Here is a 22,056-nt window from a genome sequence, read left to right as displayed (position 1 = left end):
GCATTAAAATACAGAGATCACTTCCCCAATTTCTGCCAGTTCCTCCTCAACCAGCAACGCTCCACTAACAGCTCTGACAGCGTTCAGTGATGCCACCTAACTCCTGTCTGCTACTGCTGCTGCTCGCTGCTTTTACTTGAGTACAGAATTACTCCGTTTTCTCCAGAGAGCAGCCAAGAGCTGCTATTGCAGTTTTCCCTGCAGACTGTTACCAGAATGTGTCTAAAGTGTTTTGAAATGACAGTATATTTAGTTCACCAACTAAAGTGGATATAGTCTCGGGTCAAGTCATTCTCAAGCACTTCCATGCGATGCTGATTGTGCCCTGTCGTGTATATTTGCGCGCAAAAAAACTGAGCATTCCCATTGAGTCTTCACATGCAGCCTTTCTTTAGGTTTAAAATTATCTCAAATGCTGTATTTTTTTTCTTTTTTAATCAAAAGAAAAGCCCAGACCACATTTTCTGTCTCTTGACACCCGAGTTCATTTCTGTCTCCATCCCACAAGTCACAGCTCACTTGTGATTAGACCACAGCTCCCAGCATGCCTTGGAGGGCTTTGGGAACCCCTAGGAGGAGCTGGAGGAAGTTAAGGATGTCTGTGCTGCTCTGCTTACTGTGTCGCCGCTGTGAAGTGGCAGGATAATGGATGGACAGGAATGTATTCATCTGGATCAGACATTTTTTTCTGAGACATTTTCAGCAGCCAGCTACCTGGAAGTATAGGCTACCATGAACTCTGAGCCCAATTTGGTGAAGAAAATGCCGTCGGCCTTCCAGCCTGATTCAGACCTTAAGTTTGCTTGAGTTAGTTTTTCAAACATGCGTCACTCATCAACATTTCTGGGCCTCGAGGTCTGCGCTGACATATGTGAAGGGATAAATATGTAAATGAAGGCACATCAGACTTCACATCACAATACAGTGGGTCTGGTTGATTTTAAAAAAACAGCATGAAAAAGCATTTTATGCTCAGCAGCAGCCGTTTCTCATTGGCCAAAAATCATCAAACCCACAAAAAATAAGCACAGCCGGCTTTGGTAAACTGATTAAACATTATAAATATATCTATGTAAACAGCACATACCATGCCTTATCAATATGGAGGTCAGTCTTCCTCTCTCACTGTGTTCCTCATACACCTGCTGAGTTGACTGGCCTCAGGATGTTGTTGTCACTCATTTGCATTTACTCGTATTTTTTGCATGAGCGAGACCTGTTTGAAACCTTGGAGGAAATCTTGACCATGCAGCCAGTTAGAGACAAGGTCTGATATGATGGTTTCCTTCAGGAGTGTTTTTTAAAAACAGACAGATAAAAGGTATATATCGGCGATAATAAATGCTAATGTGATCAACAGAATGTGAAGTGCAGAGTTCTTAGGACGGTTACATTGGGCTGTATTATGCTTTAAGCTGCACTCGCTCTGTGGCGGTTCTGGTCCAGACTGCAATCTGCATGATCTAACTATAGGAAGAGAATGTAATAAAATTGATATTAATGTTCTTTAGAGAATGAATCTTAAATAATGTAGTATTACACTTACGTTTCAGGATGCAGGATGATATTTTAGTTATTTTTTAGGATAATTTGTTCGCTGTATTGCAGTGAAACTTGAAGGTATCTTTGGTGACTCTCTCATTCTTTGGATCAGACGTTCATGGTTCCCTGAGGATCCATCCCGACCACTTTGGTGACATCCTGACTAAATGTCTCAACGAGCGCTGACTGATTGATTACGATGATATTTTGACATTCACGCTCCCGACACAATGATTCGTCCTAACTTTGACGACCATCTGACTTTTCCCCGAGCGCCGTCATGAGGCCTAATTTCTAAATTTGTTTCGACCACGCAGAACCCATCGTGACATTCCTGCTGGCTTCAGTTCTACTTCTAATTAGCAAGGGCTAGCATGCTAACGTGCTAAAGCAGAGCGGCGAGCATGATCACCTTTAAAACGTCTTCGAGAATTGACCTTATGAGCGTGCTGCGGTTAGTATTTTGCCCTGGAGCGCCGGTGCAGTTAAATATAGGCCGACAGAGCTGCTAGCAAGGCTGAAGGCTTTCAAACTTATAGGTCAGTGAGTAATTGGAGCAGCACTTGATAAAAGGTAGATACTAACAAACATCTGGCAAGCAAGTGATTTCAAATTTTAAACAGAATAGTTTGTTTATATCAAATTAACTAAATAGAAATCAGTTTAAAAAATATCTATTCAAAGGTAATATCAGTCGTCAGTTGAGTTTTTCTCTGATTTCCACCCACAACACCTGCACATTACTAAGGTCATCTGCCATGTGTCTGCATATTAGTAGAAATAAAACAGTTTAAAGCTGATTTTAGCTGCCTAGTTATAAATATCCGGTTCTGTCTGGGTTTGTTTGTCCTTCCCAGGAATGCAGGAGATTTTTGTTCCTTCTCACTGACTGGGAATCCAAAGGAAACTTAGGATTTGTTGAGTTTCTCTGTTTAAAATTCCTCTTACTAGATTAAGTGCTATGAGATGCTGTGAATTGGTAGTGTTATATAAATTAAATTTTATTAAACCGAACTGACATATCCTAAACCCAAATTTCCAGAGCTTTTGAGGCACTAAATCAAGGCTATAAACACGTCGATTCATTAACAGTCACTTTATATATCTGTTAATCAGCTGCAGATTAGATTTGTGTCTCTGATTTCTGCTATTCTGACTTCTTGTTCGCTTCTTACTTTGCTTTTTTTGTGTTCTATTATTTTATTCTGAATGCCTTTTGTGAATTACTTTGAATGACTAAACGCGCTACCCAAATAAAATGTTCTTTCCTTGACTGAAGTTCCAAGGGAATCTCAGCGTTTCAATCTCCGTACATAATCACGTTTTCGACGACTGAATTGAAATGATCTGAGAGCTCCAAAACCCTTATGTGCTTATCCTTTATCAGCAGATTAGTGAAAAGGAAAAAGAGACCAAGCATGCTCTGCCCAAGAGGTGCCCAAATCAAAGTGGCTTAACCTGGACCTCGACTGATGTGGGGCTCGTGAACAAGAAGAGCTTCGTGTAGTTTAAATTGGGCCCAATGTGATTATCACGTATCGAGTCTCATAAAGCGAACACTGGGAGAGATGAAGACGAATTCAGCCAAGTGGAAAATTATCAGATGCACATGTTAGAGCGGGGGAAAGTCAAAGAGAAAGTCAGAGGGAGAGTTGGAGTTTAGAGAAAAATACTGGGGGGAAATATGAAAAAGGGGGATGATGGTTAAATCGAATAACGGGAGGCTCACCTAAGGGCGACATCTCCGGTACCCCTGCCAGGTACGGTCCATCTAGAAACTTGGGTTCATTATCGTTGATGTCCTGGACCTTGACCACAAACTCAGACCTGGGCTCGACGGGTAAATTGGTCAGTCGGTCTACGGCTTGAGCTTGAAGGGTGTAGTAAGCCTGCGCCTCTCGATCAAGGCGCTTCGTGGCGTGGATGTCTCCTGTGTTCTCATCAATGGTGAAGATGGAGGTGGCGCCCTCGCCAGATAACACGTACTTCACCTTGCCATCTCCTTTGTCCACGTCTGAGTGTAGCTGTCGGGGGAAAATAAAAAAAGACGAGGAGTGTAAAAGGCAGCTTTATAAGTCTGTAAATAACCTATTGAAGCCAAAATATCTTCAATATTTCAGTGTTGTTGCCAGGCGTAACAAAGGATGACTCTAGGGCTTCAGTCTTACATGATTGTTACACTAGCAATTATTAAATGATGGTTACACAAGCGAGGTTGATGCTTTTCATTACCTATTCAGAGATAACAAGCCAAATTGATTGAACTGGATTGGAATATAAACTCACATTTTGGTACATTTTATGTCCCTCATGTTATTTACTGTATTGTATAAATATCAGATGCACTTAGAAAAAGGGAAATCTCATCAAATATTCAGTATTTCAGCCATGTAAATTTTCGCTGTCATGTTGTGGCTGATTTGTCCAAACAAAACAGGCAAATACATGATGTCTATTGGGCAAACATTCAAATCAGATCAAAGGATCAAAACATGCACCATTTGTGCATGAATTATGTTACAAAAACCCATCATGATTTGCATTTCGCCACAAATAATGGAATGAAATGAAATGCTGCCACTTACTGTAATGGCAGTGTGACTTGCTAACTAGTGTAATGGTCATTAAAAATGAAACTAGCAATTTTCCATTAAAATGCCCAAAAATAACAAGCTGAACACATTTCACATAGGAAACAGGCTGCAGCTATCACCAAATGTGTTTGAATTAATAAATCAGGAATGATGCACCAAATGGACTCTCATATGTTTTCTGTCCAGAAATCCATCACTGCGGTTGAGCTAAATGGGTCGTCAGGAAACATTTGTCAGCTACATTTTCGCCAAAGATTCATGCAAAACTTCCTAAATGTGTCTCATAAAGATGTTCAGCTGCAGTGGAAACCTTCTACTAGACTCAAACCACAACTAAGACATCAGTGACTGAAGACTCAATGCTTCTACGTTGTGTTTCATTTTATTCTTTTTTGCTTTTCCAGAATAAAACCAGCACAGACGGTTTGGTAGTTCTTGCATGTTCGCCGTGAAACTGGATGGCAAACTGCATTACCTGACATCTGGGTATTAAAGCTGAAATTTGTTTAACAGTTCCCTCTCACCGCCATTAAGAGCATGCAAATCGTGGCTTTAAGTTTAAAGAATCCGACAGGTTTTTGTTCTCCGAGGATCAATAGCAGGAGCCGAGGTCGTGTATCAAGAGCCGCGCTGTCACATCAGTCCTTTTTAATGACCATATAAAGCTTCCTTCTTTAAATCTAGTGGCGCACCAAAGATCAGCGGAGATGATCAAACGTTGCTCGTCTTGGAGCATGTGGGCTACCATTATAAAAGTAAAGTTTTGTTTCTCGCAGCTAGAGTGAAGAAAACTTATTAATAGGAGTTGCTATGATGTTCCATGGACAGACATACTGTGCAGGTTTACAAAGACGACAGACAAACTGCATTTTTATCAGTAAACTTTTGTAGTCACCTCCGCAGGAATCTGATTGTGACAGAGTTTGAATCTCAGAAGAGCGAGTCAAGAGTTTAAAGACGACTTTAAGACCCCTCCTCAAAGTACAGCTCCAACAAAATAATCCTTGAGCATCTCTAAAGAGAAAGAAATTAAAATTATCATGACAAGTAAGCAACCTTGAAAAATCCTGTTTGAAGTCAGAGCTGTCTGATGGCCATCAACCCCTTCAACATGGTGAGCATCAGAGTGATCACAGAAACTGACATGTATCTTAGGGGAAGGCCACTGTTTGGTGTCTAAAGACGGGCAGACGGACCGTTTTTAGCTGTCAGCATTTAGCAGAGTGCACATCACCTCATACATGACAAAACACCTCAGTAACGAAGGCGTTTCAGGGAATTCTTTTCCCGGTTCTTGATATTTGGTGTTAAAAGAGTAAAGAACTGAAGCTTCACGTGAGGTTGGAACATCTGTACTACACTAATATATCCAGTCTGCCAAGAGCGTCGAATCATGTTGACTCCAGATGAGAAACATCAAGAAGAACTGAGCTGAATTTATTTTTTTTAACATGCAAGGAGGGTTCTATATTCCTATTGTCAGTGCAATAGACCGAAGACGGATAGTTTCTGGAAGGAATCAGGTACACAATGCCAATGTTTGTAAGATGAACGCTGCAAACCTAAAGGGTTAGTCCAGTGAGTAAGTTTTGCACTTAGGAAATTGGAGGATTCTGAAAACACTGCAGCCCACAATGCAAGTCTTTAGCGTTTCTCATTACATCCTCCTGCTTTCTAAATGGTGCTGGTGCAAACCCCAGACCCCAATTTGTAGCACAGGCTCAAGCCCAAAATTAGATAAACCTGATTACTTTTCTATGACCTCATCTGGGTTACTTTCAAAAGCCAGGGAAGATGTTACACAACCGTTTTCAGCACGCCAGCTGAGAAACACTCCTCAGGACAACCAACACAGTTGTAGTGGATACATGACAAAAGACTAAAGGTCATGCTTCTGGCACCGTACTGTGTCTTCATTGTGCTGACTTTCATCGCTGTCATGTCAAATTCAGCAGCAGAACACCTCGAGGCATGCCGGATGTCTCATAACGAACAGCGCTACATCATCAGCAAAGAGTAATGTAATTGTAAAGGGGAACGTATACACTAATACTCTCACTAATGGCTGAATGGCTCCACATCTTTTATAATTGTCTTCCATATGACCTTGACCTTACATGCCAACCACTAGAACAGCCAGCAGCTTGTTCACAGTGTTTTTCACAACAAATTCACATAATTAAACATAAAAACGTAGCTTCTGATGCAGTAAGCTACAGTACTTTTGCCACTTTTGAGTAGCTTGGTTTGCTCCATTTCGTAGAGTAGCACCGAGTTTAGCTTGCTACACCTTCCAAACAGCTTTACCATGCATTGTAATCAAATAGAGTTGTATACAGTACTGCCACTACCACTTGATAAAATAAATAAATAAATAAATCTGGCAATTCTACACTGAAACCCGTCAATAACTATTAAATCTCATTAAAAAAAAAAACCCAATGTACTTCATTTGTAAAATACAAAATGTGTTTGTGCCATTAAAGGAAACGGCAATCAGATTGACCTATACTTTGCACAAATCTATCACAAATAATTTAAACATAAATAAGCTCCACAGGAAATGTCCGTCTTCCACAATTCGCCCAAAGTTTAACGAAAACCTTTTAAATGATTCCAATAAAGATTTTGTAGCTTGTTACAGACAGGCTTCGGATTATCAAAGCTGCACACATTCAAAACACCTGTGTCCCAGTTGAGACCTTAAAAAATACTAAATGGGACATTCTCAGTTCTGCCTTGAAATTCAGTCACTGAAAGGAACAGAATTGTCAATAATAGATGGCCTTCACCAAGAATACCCTCATTTCAATGCTGGAAGTTAAACCACATGCTTTTGCCATGATTGAGTTCTTTTCAATGCCACATACTTCTCTCACAATCCTACAAAATAAAAATAAAATTAAAAAAAACTCAAGGAATACTAATGTAAGCTGTACAAAACACAAACTGAATGGGTGAACTCTGGTGACAAAGTGTCCATGTAACGGTAAAGAGCTGATGAACCTTTCTGGAAGCCACATTCCCCCTCCTGAGTCTTGGATTCATCAGTCAGCTGGAGCCTCCTTGTCAGCACCCTTGTCACACTGGTCTGTTCCAGGTGCTTGAACTCCAAGTGACACTGAAGAGGCGTGTTACCAGTGACAGCCAGAAAACAGCCAGAGCCGGTGAATTTCCTCCATTCCCAGCAGCCCCGTGCAGCTGCAGGGCCTCTTAACTAACTGGGTAAACTGCTCCGGGGACGCCGGTGAGGCTCAGCAAGAGTCAGCCGGCGCGTCTTCCTCTCGGATGACATTTGGGTTCAGGAATTCTTCACTTGCGCGAACTCCAGCTGAGGTCAGCAGCTAACTATCGCTGATGATAAAAAGTCAGAGCAAAGGCCTGCCTCTCTTTTCTTGAGCTGTCAGACGGTTTGCCAGAACTTATTCGACGCTACAAGATTTTTAATACATACCCCACACCTGACCCTGAGCTTAGGAGGAAGTACAGCTACTGTATTACTCACTTCAGCAATAGTTTTTAAAAAAAAGATTACATTTGGGCAATTTGAATTATTAGTAGTGTTTGAACTGGAAAAATAAATAAATGAGTATGCCCACACTGTGTGCAGAACTTTTCAATTAAGAAGTGGCCTCTCTTGTTGTTTATTGTGTAAAGCAATCACAAAAGCCTATTGTGCGGCATATCTTTTTTTTTATTTAACGATGTACTCATAAAAGATTATTGTTCAAACTCTTCTTTCAATTTATCTGTAAATGTCAACATCTCATTATAGGATAAATAACAATGGTATTTCAGGTTCCAAGCCAGCGCTGCAGGGGCGGAGAAATGATTAGGTCAATATTATTTTGGTGGCGCTGAAGGAGTACATGCTGAACAGAGGATACAACACCAAAGGTCTTTTATTAATGGAATCCATCAGCGGGCTGATGGATGCCGCGCTGGGGGCGCGATGATTGCATTGGCTGTGTCCTCAAGCCTCGGCATGCATATGTCGCCTCTCTTATGGAGCTCTGCCGTGTTTATTCACCATCTCCTGCTGTCAGGAGCAAACCTGAGGTAAATTGTCAGTCTTGGAGAGAGTCAACATTTAATCTCGAGGAAGCCATCCGTGGCCGTTTGGTTCCAGTAAATGCCATGGACAAGAAGGACAAAGCTGACGGGGCCGCAAAGTATGCAAGCCGGGTCAAGGGTCGAGCGCGCTGTGTGGTCTTTTCAGCGAGCTGTTTGGCTTTGCTTCTCACATCTCTGCCCGGCGGTGGAAGGACACACAACCGTGGTGGTGGAGCAGCACATTCCAGCTCCAAATCTCATCACCACAGAGGACGACATAAAATATGTATAGTTTGGCACGGCTTATTAAAAGTACAGCCCGGTCAAACACTTTTATCTCTCATTAATCTAACCCGTTTTGAAGCCGCCGCTTGCTCATTTTCAGGTGCTATTTGAAGTTTCAAGTCTTATTACTTTTACCGAGCGCCATAGTTGCTTCACTTGCAAAAATGTAAATACTCACTCTGTGATTCTTTTCTTTGCTTCCCTCGAGGTGAGTGTAACACAGCGTGCGGCGCGGCGGTGTAGCTCAAAGGCACTCCGAGGGATTGTGAAGGAGGGGTGGGATCTGAACATGAACCCTTCTGAAATCAGTGCTGACACTTATCATCACTTTGTATGCAGGCAGTTCTCCGGGGACCAGCCTGTTAGCTTTGTGTTTGCTTGTTTACCTTGTAGCAAAGGGAGAGGGGTAAAAAAAAAAAAAAAGCGTAAAAAGAACCCATAACAACCCACTGATTCGTGCTTGTCCTTTCACTAGGAACTACTGCACAACATGCTCAAATTGTTGTAGCATTTGAATGTTCATCTCTCTTTTTTTTGCCATTGTGTGCAACTAGATATCTGTTTTGTTCCCTTTTTTCGTCCGTTTCGCTTCGCTCCGCGCTACGCTGCAAGCAGGAAAATACGAATACTTCAAGCAAGACAAAAGAATAAATACAAATAAAAAGGCTCAAGGCCCAAGATGCGTGTTTTGAGCTTTGTGGTTTCATCTCTCTTGAGGAGAATACATCGTCTTCTATTCACTGGACTACGCACAACCAAAAATGGATATAAAAGTCCATACCTACAGGCAACCTGTGAGCAATAGTGGATCTAGTGTGCTAAAACAGCCTGTGCCGCCGCTCAAGAGCCCTTAATCAACAATCGCCCTCAAGATATTTCACAGAGCAGCTCCAGCAGCGGGGCTTAACAGGGTCTCTGCAAAGCAAGGTATGTATTTCAAAAAATAAAATGTGAAACAGTCCACTCTAAATGTTTCCTGCTAAGAAATTGATTTTGCACAAGAAAATTGGGGGGGGGAAAAAGCCTTCTCACAGGGTTAATCATATGATTTTAATAGATCTAACGGAAATCGGTGAATAGAAGTTATCACCAGACGTTTAATGTGTGCCATATGTAAAGCCAGCAGGGACTTCAGAGTCATTAAATAGAATATACATGAAACTCAAATAAAAAAGAACAGCAGACGGGGCAACCAAGGGTCATTCTGCCACGAAAAAAGAGCTAAAAATGTAGACGGGGGCCTCGGCGCAGCTGTCACTGACATCAGCTCCCGACATGCTTGGCTTTTCATCTATTCACTCAGCCATGTTCTGGTGAGTAGCCATGGTGCTGTGCTTTGAGAGAGGCTCAGTGGCTCAGCCTCTCCTCTTTCATTTCAAGTTGGGAGGTGGGGAATTAGCGATCACCATGGAGAGACTGTTAGCTATCGCACAGTGGTGTACAGATTCATGAGATCTGCACACAGAAGCTTACAGTCAGCCTGCTTAAATGGAATAAATGATTGCAGCCCTGCTTTGTTTTTACATTTCATTTTACTCGCGCTTTGGCTGCTACGCTGATTCTGTTCGTTTTAGTAAGAAAGAAATTAATGATTTTTGAGCATTGCTCGATTTCATCCGGCTGTGAAGCCCTTTGTTTTAAAAAAATATATCATAAATGTCATATCTAATCCTGATGGGTGACAAATTAAAGGAAAAAACCAACATAAAGTGTATTACTAAGGTGATTAGCCACCAGAACAGCTTCAACATGTCTTAGTAAGTCTCTCAAAATCTGCTGGAGGGTTGGAACACTGTTCTTTTAAAAGATATTCAGCTTTCAGCCAAAAATCTCACATCAGCTACGCAGAGATCCAGTAAGTATGAAGGCCAAAGCTTCCGATTTACATCATTCAGTGACTCCTGATCCACTATCGATGGGGACATCGGAGCGATCGCTGTCATCAGGACAGTTCAGACAGGACACTTTGTCAGATTTTAACCATTTATTTGGGATCACATACATTTAGTTTGGCGGTGACTCTGCTCGTGATGCTCTGGAACGATCTGAGCAAGCAGATAATCCCTGAGATCACAAAACCCCGCAGAGCCATGAATTTACAATTTACAATTTTCCAAATACGGTATGAACACGAGACCAACTAAATAGTCTTCAGAATCTAGATTACATAGTTCAAGGTACAATAATCAACCATCTGCAACCTACAGTCCCACAATATGGGAAACACCGGGGTTATATGACTGAACTGTTTTTAAAAGGTGGTGGTTGGGGAGGAGGAGGAGATCTGACGATCTGCAGAGGCTGAAGTAGCAGCGATGTGGTGAAGCGGGCAGAATGAATGAACGCTACCTCAGTTATAAAGCAGCTAAGTGGGCGGGCTGGACTTTAGCCATGACGATTGGACAGGAGGGGCCATGTGACACCCTGACTCCGTGCCTGTCTGAACTAAGCTCTATAAATGTTTCATTTTAGGACGAAGGTGATCACTTGGAACAACGCTGTACTGATTTACAGTGATCCTTTCCTCCACGTTGCAGCTACGACATAGCAGGGCAGTCGGATGTCTTGACTACGGGGCTCAAACGTTTAGGTTTTTCCTTTAATCTGTCACCTGTTGGAATGTGAATGTGCTTGGTTGTCTGTCTCTAAGTGTAGCCCTGCAATGGACTGGCGACCTGTCCAGGGTGTCCCCTAGCTTCACCCTAAGTCAGCTGGGATAGACTCCAGCCCCCCACGACCCTAGTGAGGATTAAGCGGTGTATAGATAATGGATGGATGGATGTCACCTATTGGTATGTGTTCACCATATTTATGAAAAAACATTTTTTTGGTCTCTTGTCATTATGACAAAAAAGTGCAGCAGTCGGTGGAACCACAACCAACCAACAACAGACGGTGAAAGAGCTGAAAACAATAGTGTGTTTCATATGATTCCATATTAATGCGCGTATAGAAAAGGTAAATTAAAGAAATATTAATTTTACTTGTGAGTTTGCTCCATGTGGACTAAAAGCATTGAAGGTGAAACACTGATGCTTTCAGTGAGGACAGAACGAGAAGCGCGAGGTGGTTCAGGTGTATATTTATGCAAAATAAACCAAACTCCACGCTTTCCCCTGGGCTTATCTGTTCCAAACTAGCGTACGAGACCAAACTTTGCATTGCTTTTTGGTCTGAACAGAAGGAGGGGGGAGAAAAAAAAAAGAAGTCGTAATTAGGTTTTTTGAAGTTTCAGTTTTATGTTTAAGTGAGTTGAATTGCCAGGTGTGTAAGAGATAAAAGCAGTTGCAATGTCACTTGAAGGTAGAGATCCAGACGATGAAGTGTGTACGTCGCTCCTGACAGCAGTTGAAATATGAGGCGGAGTAACTGAAGTGTCACTTTATTTTCATCAAAACAGCGACACGCACTTTTGTCATTCAGGAAAAATTCTATTTTCTGTCGCAATAAGCCGATTCAAAATGGGGCAACGAGGAAAGAAAAAAAAAAAAAGGCAGTTGAAAAGACTTAAATGTGTACAAACAGATGTGTGTGATGGCTTGACAGCAGGTACAAAGCAAGTGCAGACAGCTTCCTTTCAGAGGATAAATATGAAAAAAACGCTGAGGAGCGGTTTTCAAGCGAGGCTAAGGCGGGTTTTTCATCGCTTTCCCTCTGATGCGGCGACTGTTTCGCATAAGAGAATCGGCTTTCAATCAAAGTCGGAGAAATGATTTTCTGAATTCTGACTGCCATTTATACATTTTGTTTCCATCAGACAAGCGGCGGCTCATATCTGCACCTGCTGGCTGAGTCATAACACCGGAGAGATAATGGCTCTGTTTCAGCGTGGGGAAATTGAAAAGGATTTTCAGAAAAATGGGCCTTAACGACTTCAGTCAAGATCGCTAATGCCAAAAGAAAATAAATATATATATATATGTATTGTATAAACGTCTTTTTAAATCCAACCTTTTTTCCGACCACTTATGAAATCACTCATTCATGCTTCTGTCGGTAAATTCGCTTTAAGTCATAAACTAACACGGACCTGGATGTCAAGCGCTGTTATTCGTACATCGCTCTGTGCTTACTACGAATCCGCTGCTTTGTGGACGAGAGCAACAAAATGAAACAGTCAGATCTGACAGGAAACAGCGAAGCAGCCTGTGTCATGTTGGGGGGGAAAGTTACAGGACGAAAAAAAACAGGCTGTTCGAGTCCAAACCGGCTTTTCAGAGGAAACAGCTGACAGAGTATTGATTAATGATTAATGATTTTCACACAGAGGATCTGTCTTACTATGGCAGCAACAAAAAAAAGCCAAATTTTCCAGATATAAGCTTGTGCAGCAAGTAAATTCTACTTTATAAGGAGCCTGGAGGAGTCAAGCTGTCATTGTAGCACCTGCAATTATAAAATAACTCAAAAAGATAATGTCAAGCAATCTAGTTAATGCAACGAGAAGCCTATGGATAGACGTGTCCTTTGTATCCAGTTAAAAATAATCCAAAGTTGCTCTCGAGATAAGGTGAGTAACATTTACTTCAATTAGGTCCGAAAGGATTTCTCTTAGAAGGCGCTAGAAACAAGAAACCGCCTACAGTTTGAATCTAAATATAAAACTATCACACGCTGGTTCGCTGGATCTGCAGTTTTTTTTTTTTGCACTTTAAGAGATTTACATTAGCAGGAACGCATCGAGCTCAGATCAGACTATCACTAGTAGGAATAAACTGTTTTCGCTTTCCATCCATCCATTATCTTACACACCGCCTAATCCTCACTAAGGTCGTGAGGGGCTGGAGTCTGTCCCAGCTGACTCAGGGTGAAGGCAGGGGACACCTGGACAGGTCACCAGTCTATCACAGGGCTACACTTAGAGACAGACAACCAAGCACACTCACATTCACATCTACAGACAATTTAGAATCACCAGTTAACCTCACGACTGTGTGGGAGGAAGCCGGAGAACCCGGAGAACCCGGAGAACCCGGAGAGAACCCACGCTGCACGGGGAGAACATGCAAACTCCACGCAGAAAGATCCTGGGTGCCCTCACCGGGATGCGAACCGGCAACCTTCTTGCTGCGAGGCAACAGTGAAAACCAACTGCACCACCTTGCAGCCCCGTTTTCGCTTTGTCTTCTAAAATGTGAATTCTCAATATCTTGCATTTAAAACTCAAATTTAAGCGAACGTCAATAAAGAAAATGAAAGTAGGACTCAATCGTGAGATCTCCATGAAATTAAAAAGTCAAAACCGGAGTTGCAGACGTCTCAAATTTGACATCTTAAATTAAAGTTTTGCATTGTTTGTAATGTGAATCCTGTGTGTGTAATAAATGACAGAAGAGTAAACTGGACACTACAGTGTTAGCTTTAGTGTCAGAAACAAATTCAGTGAGCAGAAGCAACTACAAACAGAAAATATGCCACATATCACACACACGCAACAAAAAATGACACTCATTTTATAGCCACAGATGCAATATCTGTGACATCAAAGCTGCCCAACATGAACTTTCAAATCCATTCCAACTGTGACTAACGTTTCCCTAATTTACTCCAGCACAATAAGGCCATGTTTGGAGGATCCCTTGACACACACATGTTAATTAAAGACATGCAGGAGTGCTTCCCAGGCCTTTCACTCTGGTGCCCCGCTGCCTTTTTCTGGTTTGCCAGTCTTGCCACCATGCCGATTTGTCATCCACATCAATGAAAGTAATCAAGCTAGCAATCAGGGCGAGCTTTCGCTTTATTTTTTTATTTTGTGTGTTGTCGCACGTGTGTGTGTGTGTGTGTGTGTGTGTGTGTGGCATTCAGCTGCCCTCATCACAGAGATGCACATAAATGGAAGACAGGAATAGGCATCCTTTTCAAAGTATTATGGGGGAGGGAATCAAAGCTCTTTTGTCACAAAAAGCCTCCTTAGATGCTATCTTTGTGACGACAGCCTCTCTCTCTCTCTTTTTTTTTTTTTCCATGTGCACTGGCTACAACTGACAGGCTACTGACGGACTAAATGAAAAGCAGAAAAGTGAGGAGGAAAGTGTATTTCCATATCAGCCAGGTGGTGTCAACACATTGCACACTGGACCCATAGTTGTTATTCATTTTCTCTGCAGGTTATATTCTGAAGCAAAAATACGAGGAGGGCATAAAACTGGAAGAAGTCCATCCTGATGAGATAGCAGTAAACATTATTAACATGCGCCTATCAGCCACAGCATTAAAACCCCCCTGACAGGTGAAGTAAATAACATTGATTATCTTGTTACAATGGCACTTGTCACGGGGGGCGGGATGTACGAGGCGGCGCTCGGTTCTTGTGTCGGGAGCAGGGGGGAAAAAAATGGGCGAGCGTGTAGGGGTCTGGACAAATGGTGAAACGAGTGGGTGACAGTATCTCGAGAAAGAAAAAAAAAAATGCTTGGGAGGCGTGTTGAATATATAGAAAGTGGACCAAAGAAGGACAAGCAGTGGACCGGAGACGGGAGGCATTGGTGCGGAAAGGCAGCAAAGGATTGTAGAAGAGCTACTGTAGCATAAATTGCTAAAAACCTTTAATTTTTGTCATGATTAAATGGTGTTAGAACACCGTCTGAACAAATAGGTTGCTGCTAAAGAGGCGGAGTAGCTGCAGACCGGTCATAGCGACCCAAGTCCACCATTGACAACCCCTCAAATGGGCAGCTATGGAAGAAGGTGGTCTAATCTGATGAATCTTGGTCAATTCACCAAATGCCCCATGCCAGATCATCTTTAATTTGACTGCTTTCTTTTTTTTAAAGCAGTGAATATTGATTGAGAAGATCACGTGTGAAATCTGGGGTCATAAGTAGCTTTAGTTTTGGAGTTAAAGTTCCTAAAGATGGGTCCAGTTGGCTCATTTTTTGCATCGTCTTTGCGCCAGATCAATGAGCCAACAAAATGGAGTCTAGGTACATTATTTCTCAAGTTACACCACTTCAAACATCGGCCCACAGGCTGGTGCAACGAAAATCAACATAACCCCACTTTGTTTAGGAATTTTTAACTGACAAACTCGTGTTACCTACGATCCTGGATTGTACACGAGAAAGAACAAATATGAGATAGTCAAGGGTGAATTTTTTTTTCTTTATTTATTTTTAATCGTAAATTGATGTGGGTGTTTATACGCGCCGGATGACAAAAGAAGGAATTTCTACAACGGCAGAGCGATGCTGGTAAACCTTGATTCCTGGCATTCATGTGGCCGTTACTTAGACGCCGACGTAAACACTGTGACACACCGCCTCTTTCACAGCGACGGTATTTCCTGATGGCAGTGACCTCTGTCAGCAGAAAATAGTTGAGGAAAAGTTCACGGTATTGTCCTGGCCTCCACATTCCTCACATCTCCAACTAGAATCTGTGGGATGTGCTGGAGAAACAGCCTTTATTTTGTAACTTCCTAAAGAATCTGCTGCTAACGCTTCAGCGCCTGATGCCACAGGACACATTCGGAGGTCTTGTGGAGGCCAGACCTCGACGCGTCAAAGCTGTTTTGGCAGGACGAGGCGACCGGCGCAATATTAAGCAGTTGGTTTTAATGCGGCGGCTCGCATCAGTGTGAAAGCAGCTTTTTTTTATTTTTTGTTTACTATAAGATGCTAAAAACAAAATCTGCATTTAACCTTGAGTCCGAGGCCGGAGGCGGCTTTATGCACATTTTCATTTTCGGCACAAGCAGCAACGTGTTTGATGTGAATAGTTGAAACAAACTGTTACAAAATGCATTTTTTATCAGAATTTGTAAGCTGTCAGATACGACGGCGGAACAGTAATCCAACTAATTTGGGACATCTGTGAGGATTTCGGCGAAACTGACAGTAACTGATGAAGTAAAACAACAGAGATTTGCTCATGCGGCTTTTATTTCGGCGCAAATCAAAACACGTCGGTAATCCTTCTGGTTTTAGAGTGGTCGATCGGTCAACTTCTTGGACGCGAATCCTGTTTGCGAACGCATTACAATCAGTGTAACTGGGAAAGTCTCCCAGTGGAAAGCACAGAACCAACCTTTTCACATCATCGTGTGTCGGATTACAAGAATAAGACACAAGGAGGGCTTTCAAACAAGCTTATTCTGCTTGTAAGGAGCAGCTCTGCTGATATGTTGAGTGGCAGTGAGATATTAAATCAGTATGTAATCCTTAAAACAATCTCGGAATTTTAACAACTGTGCTGCCAGAGCGGTTTGTTTAGGTGACATTGCTGCAGGCAGCCGAGTCACACACTGACAGAACCACATTCAAACCAGGTAAAGTGACAAGAAGACCTATTTTTTTTTACAGCTAAGGACAAGTGCTGGATATACAGTACGGTACGAGAGGCCACACCGGGCTATAAATATAACCCGACATACTGTTCTGAACCTCTGGTCCCAGAATTTTCCTGCTCCAACTCTGCTCATGCACTATTAAAACCCTCTGAATTCACCGAAACGCTGCGTTCCTGTAAAATTCATATCGACCACGGCCGCAGGTCATGGATTATGAATTTTTTTTTTTTTATTAATTTATCACAAATTGACACATTATATTTCAACGTTATGATTGCCTGCTTAAAATGTAAAGCTGAATATCAGGCGATTACATTTGCATCAGAACGTCGGCCGACTTATATTTCTTCCAGAAGTGCCGGAACGTTACGCTGAACCGAAGCATCGGAAATTAGACTTTCATCTAAAAGTAAAACTTAAAGCCGGACGTTTGCCATTGTGGAAGTTTCTGTGATCTTTCCAACGTTTGGAGTAAAAAATGCAGAGCGGCGTCCTCCGGAGACCGAGCTGAAAATTCAAAGAGAGAACATTTAAATATATGTTATATAAATGTATGCATGTGGGTGGCCTTTCCTGAGTGGATTACATTTCCATATACAATAAAAATAACATTTACTGTCAATTTGAATGATTAAAGCTTTGGTGAGAGAAGAATCAGGTCACTATACTTTAACATTTGCGCTGTTAAAAAAAGCAGATTAAAGTCGGTATTAAAGTTACTTCACAGCACTTCTACTGTGAGGTTGTGGAAGTTCTTTGTGCAAGAACATGTCATTTGTCGACTTGGAGCCTGCTAGACAAGGTGGGAAAAAAGGCAAGAATGGAAAAAAAAAAAAAGCATCCAATCTGTATCAAAGTCAGCATCTAAGTATTCAGGTCTCAGCTCCGCGAGAATCTTTCAGACATGTACCCTTTACCGTTGATGCGATTGTATTGAAATGTGCCTGAATGAAGACCCCGGTCACTTTTCTGTAAATTCTGCAATCTTATCGGACTTACTAACGTCTCTGTTCAGTGCTAGTCATATAAACAGGCAGGAATGAAGGAGATTACAACGTGTCGATGCAGGGTGTTATTATGGAAGTGTAGAAACTAGAGGCAGGTGCAAGAACTTTTCGTTTCAGATGCGGTGGAGGATCTAGCAGCTATGTTTTCAACTCCGAATGCTCCAAAAGTGATGAAAAAACAGCAGTTACCTAATGCAACTCCAATACGATGATCATGTAGGATATAGAACTGTATGTATTGAACTTTAAATATGGCAACGTTTGAGAGGAGACGACTGCTACTGGACAAAAACATAGAGGGCAGAAAGGTGGTATACGTTACAAGTGTCATGAATTTGTCTTAACCAATCAGGATAGAGTCCCACAAAACCGATTTGGCTTGAAAGTATCTCGGAGTACCGCAAATTCCAGGCTATTGAGCACACCTGAATATAAGCCGCACCCGCTAACTTGAGGAGGAAACAAGTTTTGTACATATATAGGCCGCACTTGTTTATAAGCCACAGGTGTCCACGTTGTAACATGAGATGTTTACAAAGGAAGACATTACGCAGGAAGATTTTTTTTTACTTTTAATTAAATACGTATCTGTAAGACACACAAATACGCACCGTAAATGTTTTTTTCCGAACAGTGCCTGTAACACGGCTGGTTAAGAAACAAAAAACACAGCAGCCTACCAGGAAAAGTCATTGATCGCTATCTTCATCTTCCTCCTGCACTAAAACCACTAAAGTCGTCTTCTTCAGTGTCAGAACTGAACAGCCTCAGAATTACCTTGTCACACTCTTTTATTGTCGCTCTCAATGTCACTTATGTCTCGAGGCAAATTTGTAAAACTCGTAAAAATCCATAAATTAGCCACATCATTGTTTGTTTAAGTTATTTTTTGGGCCTTTATTGGATAGTGCTAGTGAGAGAGAGACAGGAAAGTAGGGGAGAAGAATGGGGGAGGACATGTGGGAAAGGGTCATGAGCAGGATTCGATCCCATGACCTCCACATTGGGACAGTAGCCCTGCACATGGGACACCAGCTCAACCAGGTGAGCTATAGCAGCACCCCAGCTGCATCATTGTTTAAGCCGCAGTGTTCAAAGTGTGTGAAAAAAGAAGCAGCTTATAGTCCGAAATGCACTTTTTTCTTCCCTCAAAAACTGTCTTAAAAGTGGTTTGATGAGGCCGTTCTTGCACTTGGAAGGATCTACAAGTTCCAGCAGAAGACAGAGTAGCTATTGGGTGACACCACAGTCCAGAAAGCGTCACGGTACGATCTTTTAAATCTTTTTTTTTTGGGAGGAGAGAAATGCTCTGTATAGGAATAAAACGAAAAAATCTCTAATTCTTCTGCCATTTGTTGTAGTAAAGAAACTAATTTAATTGAACACTTGATGCACAATGACTGCTCTCCAGCAAAGGTGTAGCGAAGGTGCGTCTGTACCTGAATGAAGGAACATTATTTATCCAACGTGTGAAAAGAGCTTCAGACTAAAGCTCAACGTCAAGACGCCGTACAGCAAACTTTGCCTTTATGCATGTGATATTTGGAACATTCTCCATTATATTCCATCCACACGCTGAAGGCTCGGCTGACTCCTCTTCCCTCCGCTGTGACTTGTCACATTGAGCTTAAGTGCCGTTTTTCTTTTTTAAAAAATGCAGCAACTATTTCATTTTCCGACCCAAAAAAGAAAAAAAAAAACTTTTGTCACATGAATGAACCGACAGTTTATACACTCAGACGAGATTCTCGCGCAATCAAAGAACACTTTTACTTCCCTCCAAGTCAAAATGAGATGATTCATTCACAATAACTGTGCTTTGTGTGTGTAGTTTTTCTCTTTTTGGAGAATTTCTAGGGGCTAAACTTCCACATTAAAACCGTGACAGAGTAAGGTTAGCCGCATTTTGATTTTTTTTATCAATCACACATTGTGCAAAATAAAAAAAATTATTAAAAAGTGCACACAAAAGGTGTTCAGAAGTCAAAGAATCCCCGCAGTGCAGCGCGGCACCACGGTATCTTCTTAACTACCGCACACCATTCACTTGTTCAGAACGTGTCAACTATGTAAGGTGCAACCTCCTTGTAATTATTCGGCTCACAAAAAAAAAAAAAACAACATCCCTCAGCTTTGTGTGGTCTCCTCTAAAAAAGAAAAAAAAGTTAAAATGTTCTGCAACTTTAGAAAAGCGCTCCGCTCTGCCAACAAAGATGACAGGCCTTTCCAAAGTGGCTGCTTTCCATCTGTCTTGCAGCAGCTCCCCATTGGCTGTTATATGAAAAAAGGGGGCCCTGGCAGTTTGGTTAAAAAGAAATTAAAAACTGTATTTTCACAGGCCGAAACAACAGATCTACGTTCCTGCAGATAACATTAAAAGAATCGATATAGGTCGCTTTGTTCGCTTTTTCTTTGGATGTCTGGAAAGTTGATGGGCTTGTTGTTGCGCTATTTCAAGAGGCTTCACTGAACGATAGCGGCGGAGGGATGGCGGGCTTTATGGCTGGCTCGGGGTTGTTGAGATCGCACATCAGGTCGCATCGCGCTCCTGAGAGTCATCAGAGTGGCGTTAATTAAATAGCGAGAGTGGTGACTGACTGGGAAGGGATTCTGGGACAGAACTCCAACTAGCTGTGTTGTGATGATCCTTCCGTCTAATATATTTTTAGCCGTTAACTACCAACAGCACGGTCCTGCGGCTGCCAGTGCCGCTTGTCAGTTTGTTGGTCAACGCCTTCAGTCAAGACGAAAATATCTTAACAGCTATTTGGTGGATTGCCATCGAATTTGGTGCACATTTCCATCTTCCCTAAAGCATGAGTCTTACTGACTTTGGTGATACACTGACGATCTTAACTTTTACTTAAACAGACATTCGTGGCCCACACGAGATAAAAAAAAAACCTAATCAGCCAGTTTCCCAGTTATGGATTAAGCCCAGAACAATTTGTCAAGGAAGAGTTTTTTTAGGCTAAGATGAGGCTTAATCCACGTCTGAACCAATAGTTTTGGTGATCCTTTGACTTGTTCTGTAGCTCACAGTGAGGGGAAAAAAAGAAAAAGGTTCACACGTCGCCGTCTTCCTCAGGATGAACTGTAATAACTCAGTGATTCCATCGACGTCTGTCTGAGCTCGAAAAGGTCAACATTTCAGTTGATATTTAAGTTTATGAGCACATACCTGTAAAACTAATAACCGTCAGTCTTTGCTGTGCTTTGTGTTAGCGGTGCACATGTGAAGCGAAGCTAAACTCGCAGTGATGTGTGTTGTTTACGATGGATGCAGCTTTTGTTAAATAGACTATTAGCAACTAAACTGGCAGAAAGTAGATTAAAAAAATATCTCAAAGCATCAGCAGACCTCCAGTTTAAATCCCTCTTCGGTCACTGATTAAACCCCTAAAACTCATCTCAGTATCAAACTTAGATTTTTAGATTTTCTTGTCCATGCAAACAATCCCTCCCTGCCTTTTCTAGAGTTTACATATAATTATGTATGAAATGCTGAAAGTCTGACTCCGTATTTTGGAGACCGTCATCCCTACGCTGCAGCTTTAAGGTGGAAATCATCCGCCACGTCATTCACAGCTCATTTTCCTGCATGATGTGTCTTCCGGCATATAAAAACCACCATATGGACATGTTAACAAGGTGAAAAAAACCAAACTTCACTTTTACCGGAGGGGGTCTTTAACATATAGCTCAAATCACTGCAGTGCAGTCGGACAGAGCAAAGCTGTCCTTCATTAGTCTAGTTAGGATGTGAGGATCCAGCAAAGAACTCTGACGTATTCATTCATTCATCCTTTCATTTATTTCCGCTCTTCGACGCTGGACAAAAAGTACAAACGCTCTTCTTTCCTGACGAGTTCCTTTCCTTAGAACAGGGGTTGAATTTAGCCGGCTGTGCACAGGAAGTTTTTCAGCTGGTGACAAATTCTCGCCTCTCGACTTGATCCACACCCCAGTCGGCCTTTAAAGGACGATGATCAGAGAGCGTGACCGGTACACAGACACTCCTTTGACCGGTGACTACAAAAGGCCACCTTAAAATGCAGCTTTATTCAAATGACGCGATGCCAAAGACGACAGGCAAAAAGACCAGAATGAGCTGTCGGCCTGGTGGACGCCGTTAGCACCGCAGTCCGGCACTTACCGTAAATTCCGGACTATAAGCTGCTACTTTTTTCACACGCTTTGAACACTGCGGCTGAAATAATGATGCGACTACTTAATGGATATTTACGAATTTGCCTCGAGACGAAAGTGACATTAAGAGCGACAA

General features: G+C 42.0%; 1 protein-coding gene across 1 annotated transcript in view; it reads right to left on the bottom strand.

Moving 5' to 3' along the window:
* Positions 1–22,056, bottom strand: part of cdh7a (cadherin 7a) — a 136,286-nt gene that overhangs the window by 79,777 nt on the left and 34,453 nt on the right. The window contains exon 2 of the mRNA XM_008280929.1: positions 3,272–3,566. Coding sequence (XP_008279151.1) covers positions 3,272–3,566 — 295 coding nt within the window. The remainder of the gene's footprint in view (positions 1–3,271; positions 3,567–22,056) is intronic.

Source organism: Stegastes partitus, unplaced genomic scaffold (genome assembly GCF_000690725.1).
Source record: "Stegastes partitus isolate 25-593 unplaced genomic scaffold, Stegastes_partitus-1.0.2 Scaffold214, whole genome shotgun sequence".
In the NCBI taxonomy this organism is placed as follows: domain Eukaryota; kingdom Metazoa; phylum Chordata; class Actinopteri; family Pomacentridae; genus Stegastes; species Stegastes partitus.
Note: the sequence above shows the minus strand (reverse complement) of the source record. Positions and strands in the feature narration are given on the sequence as shown.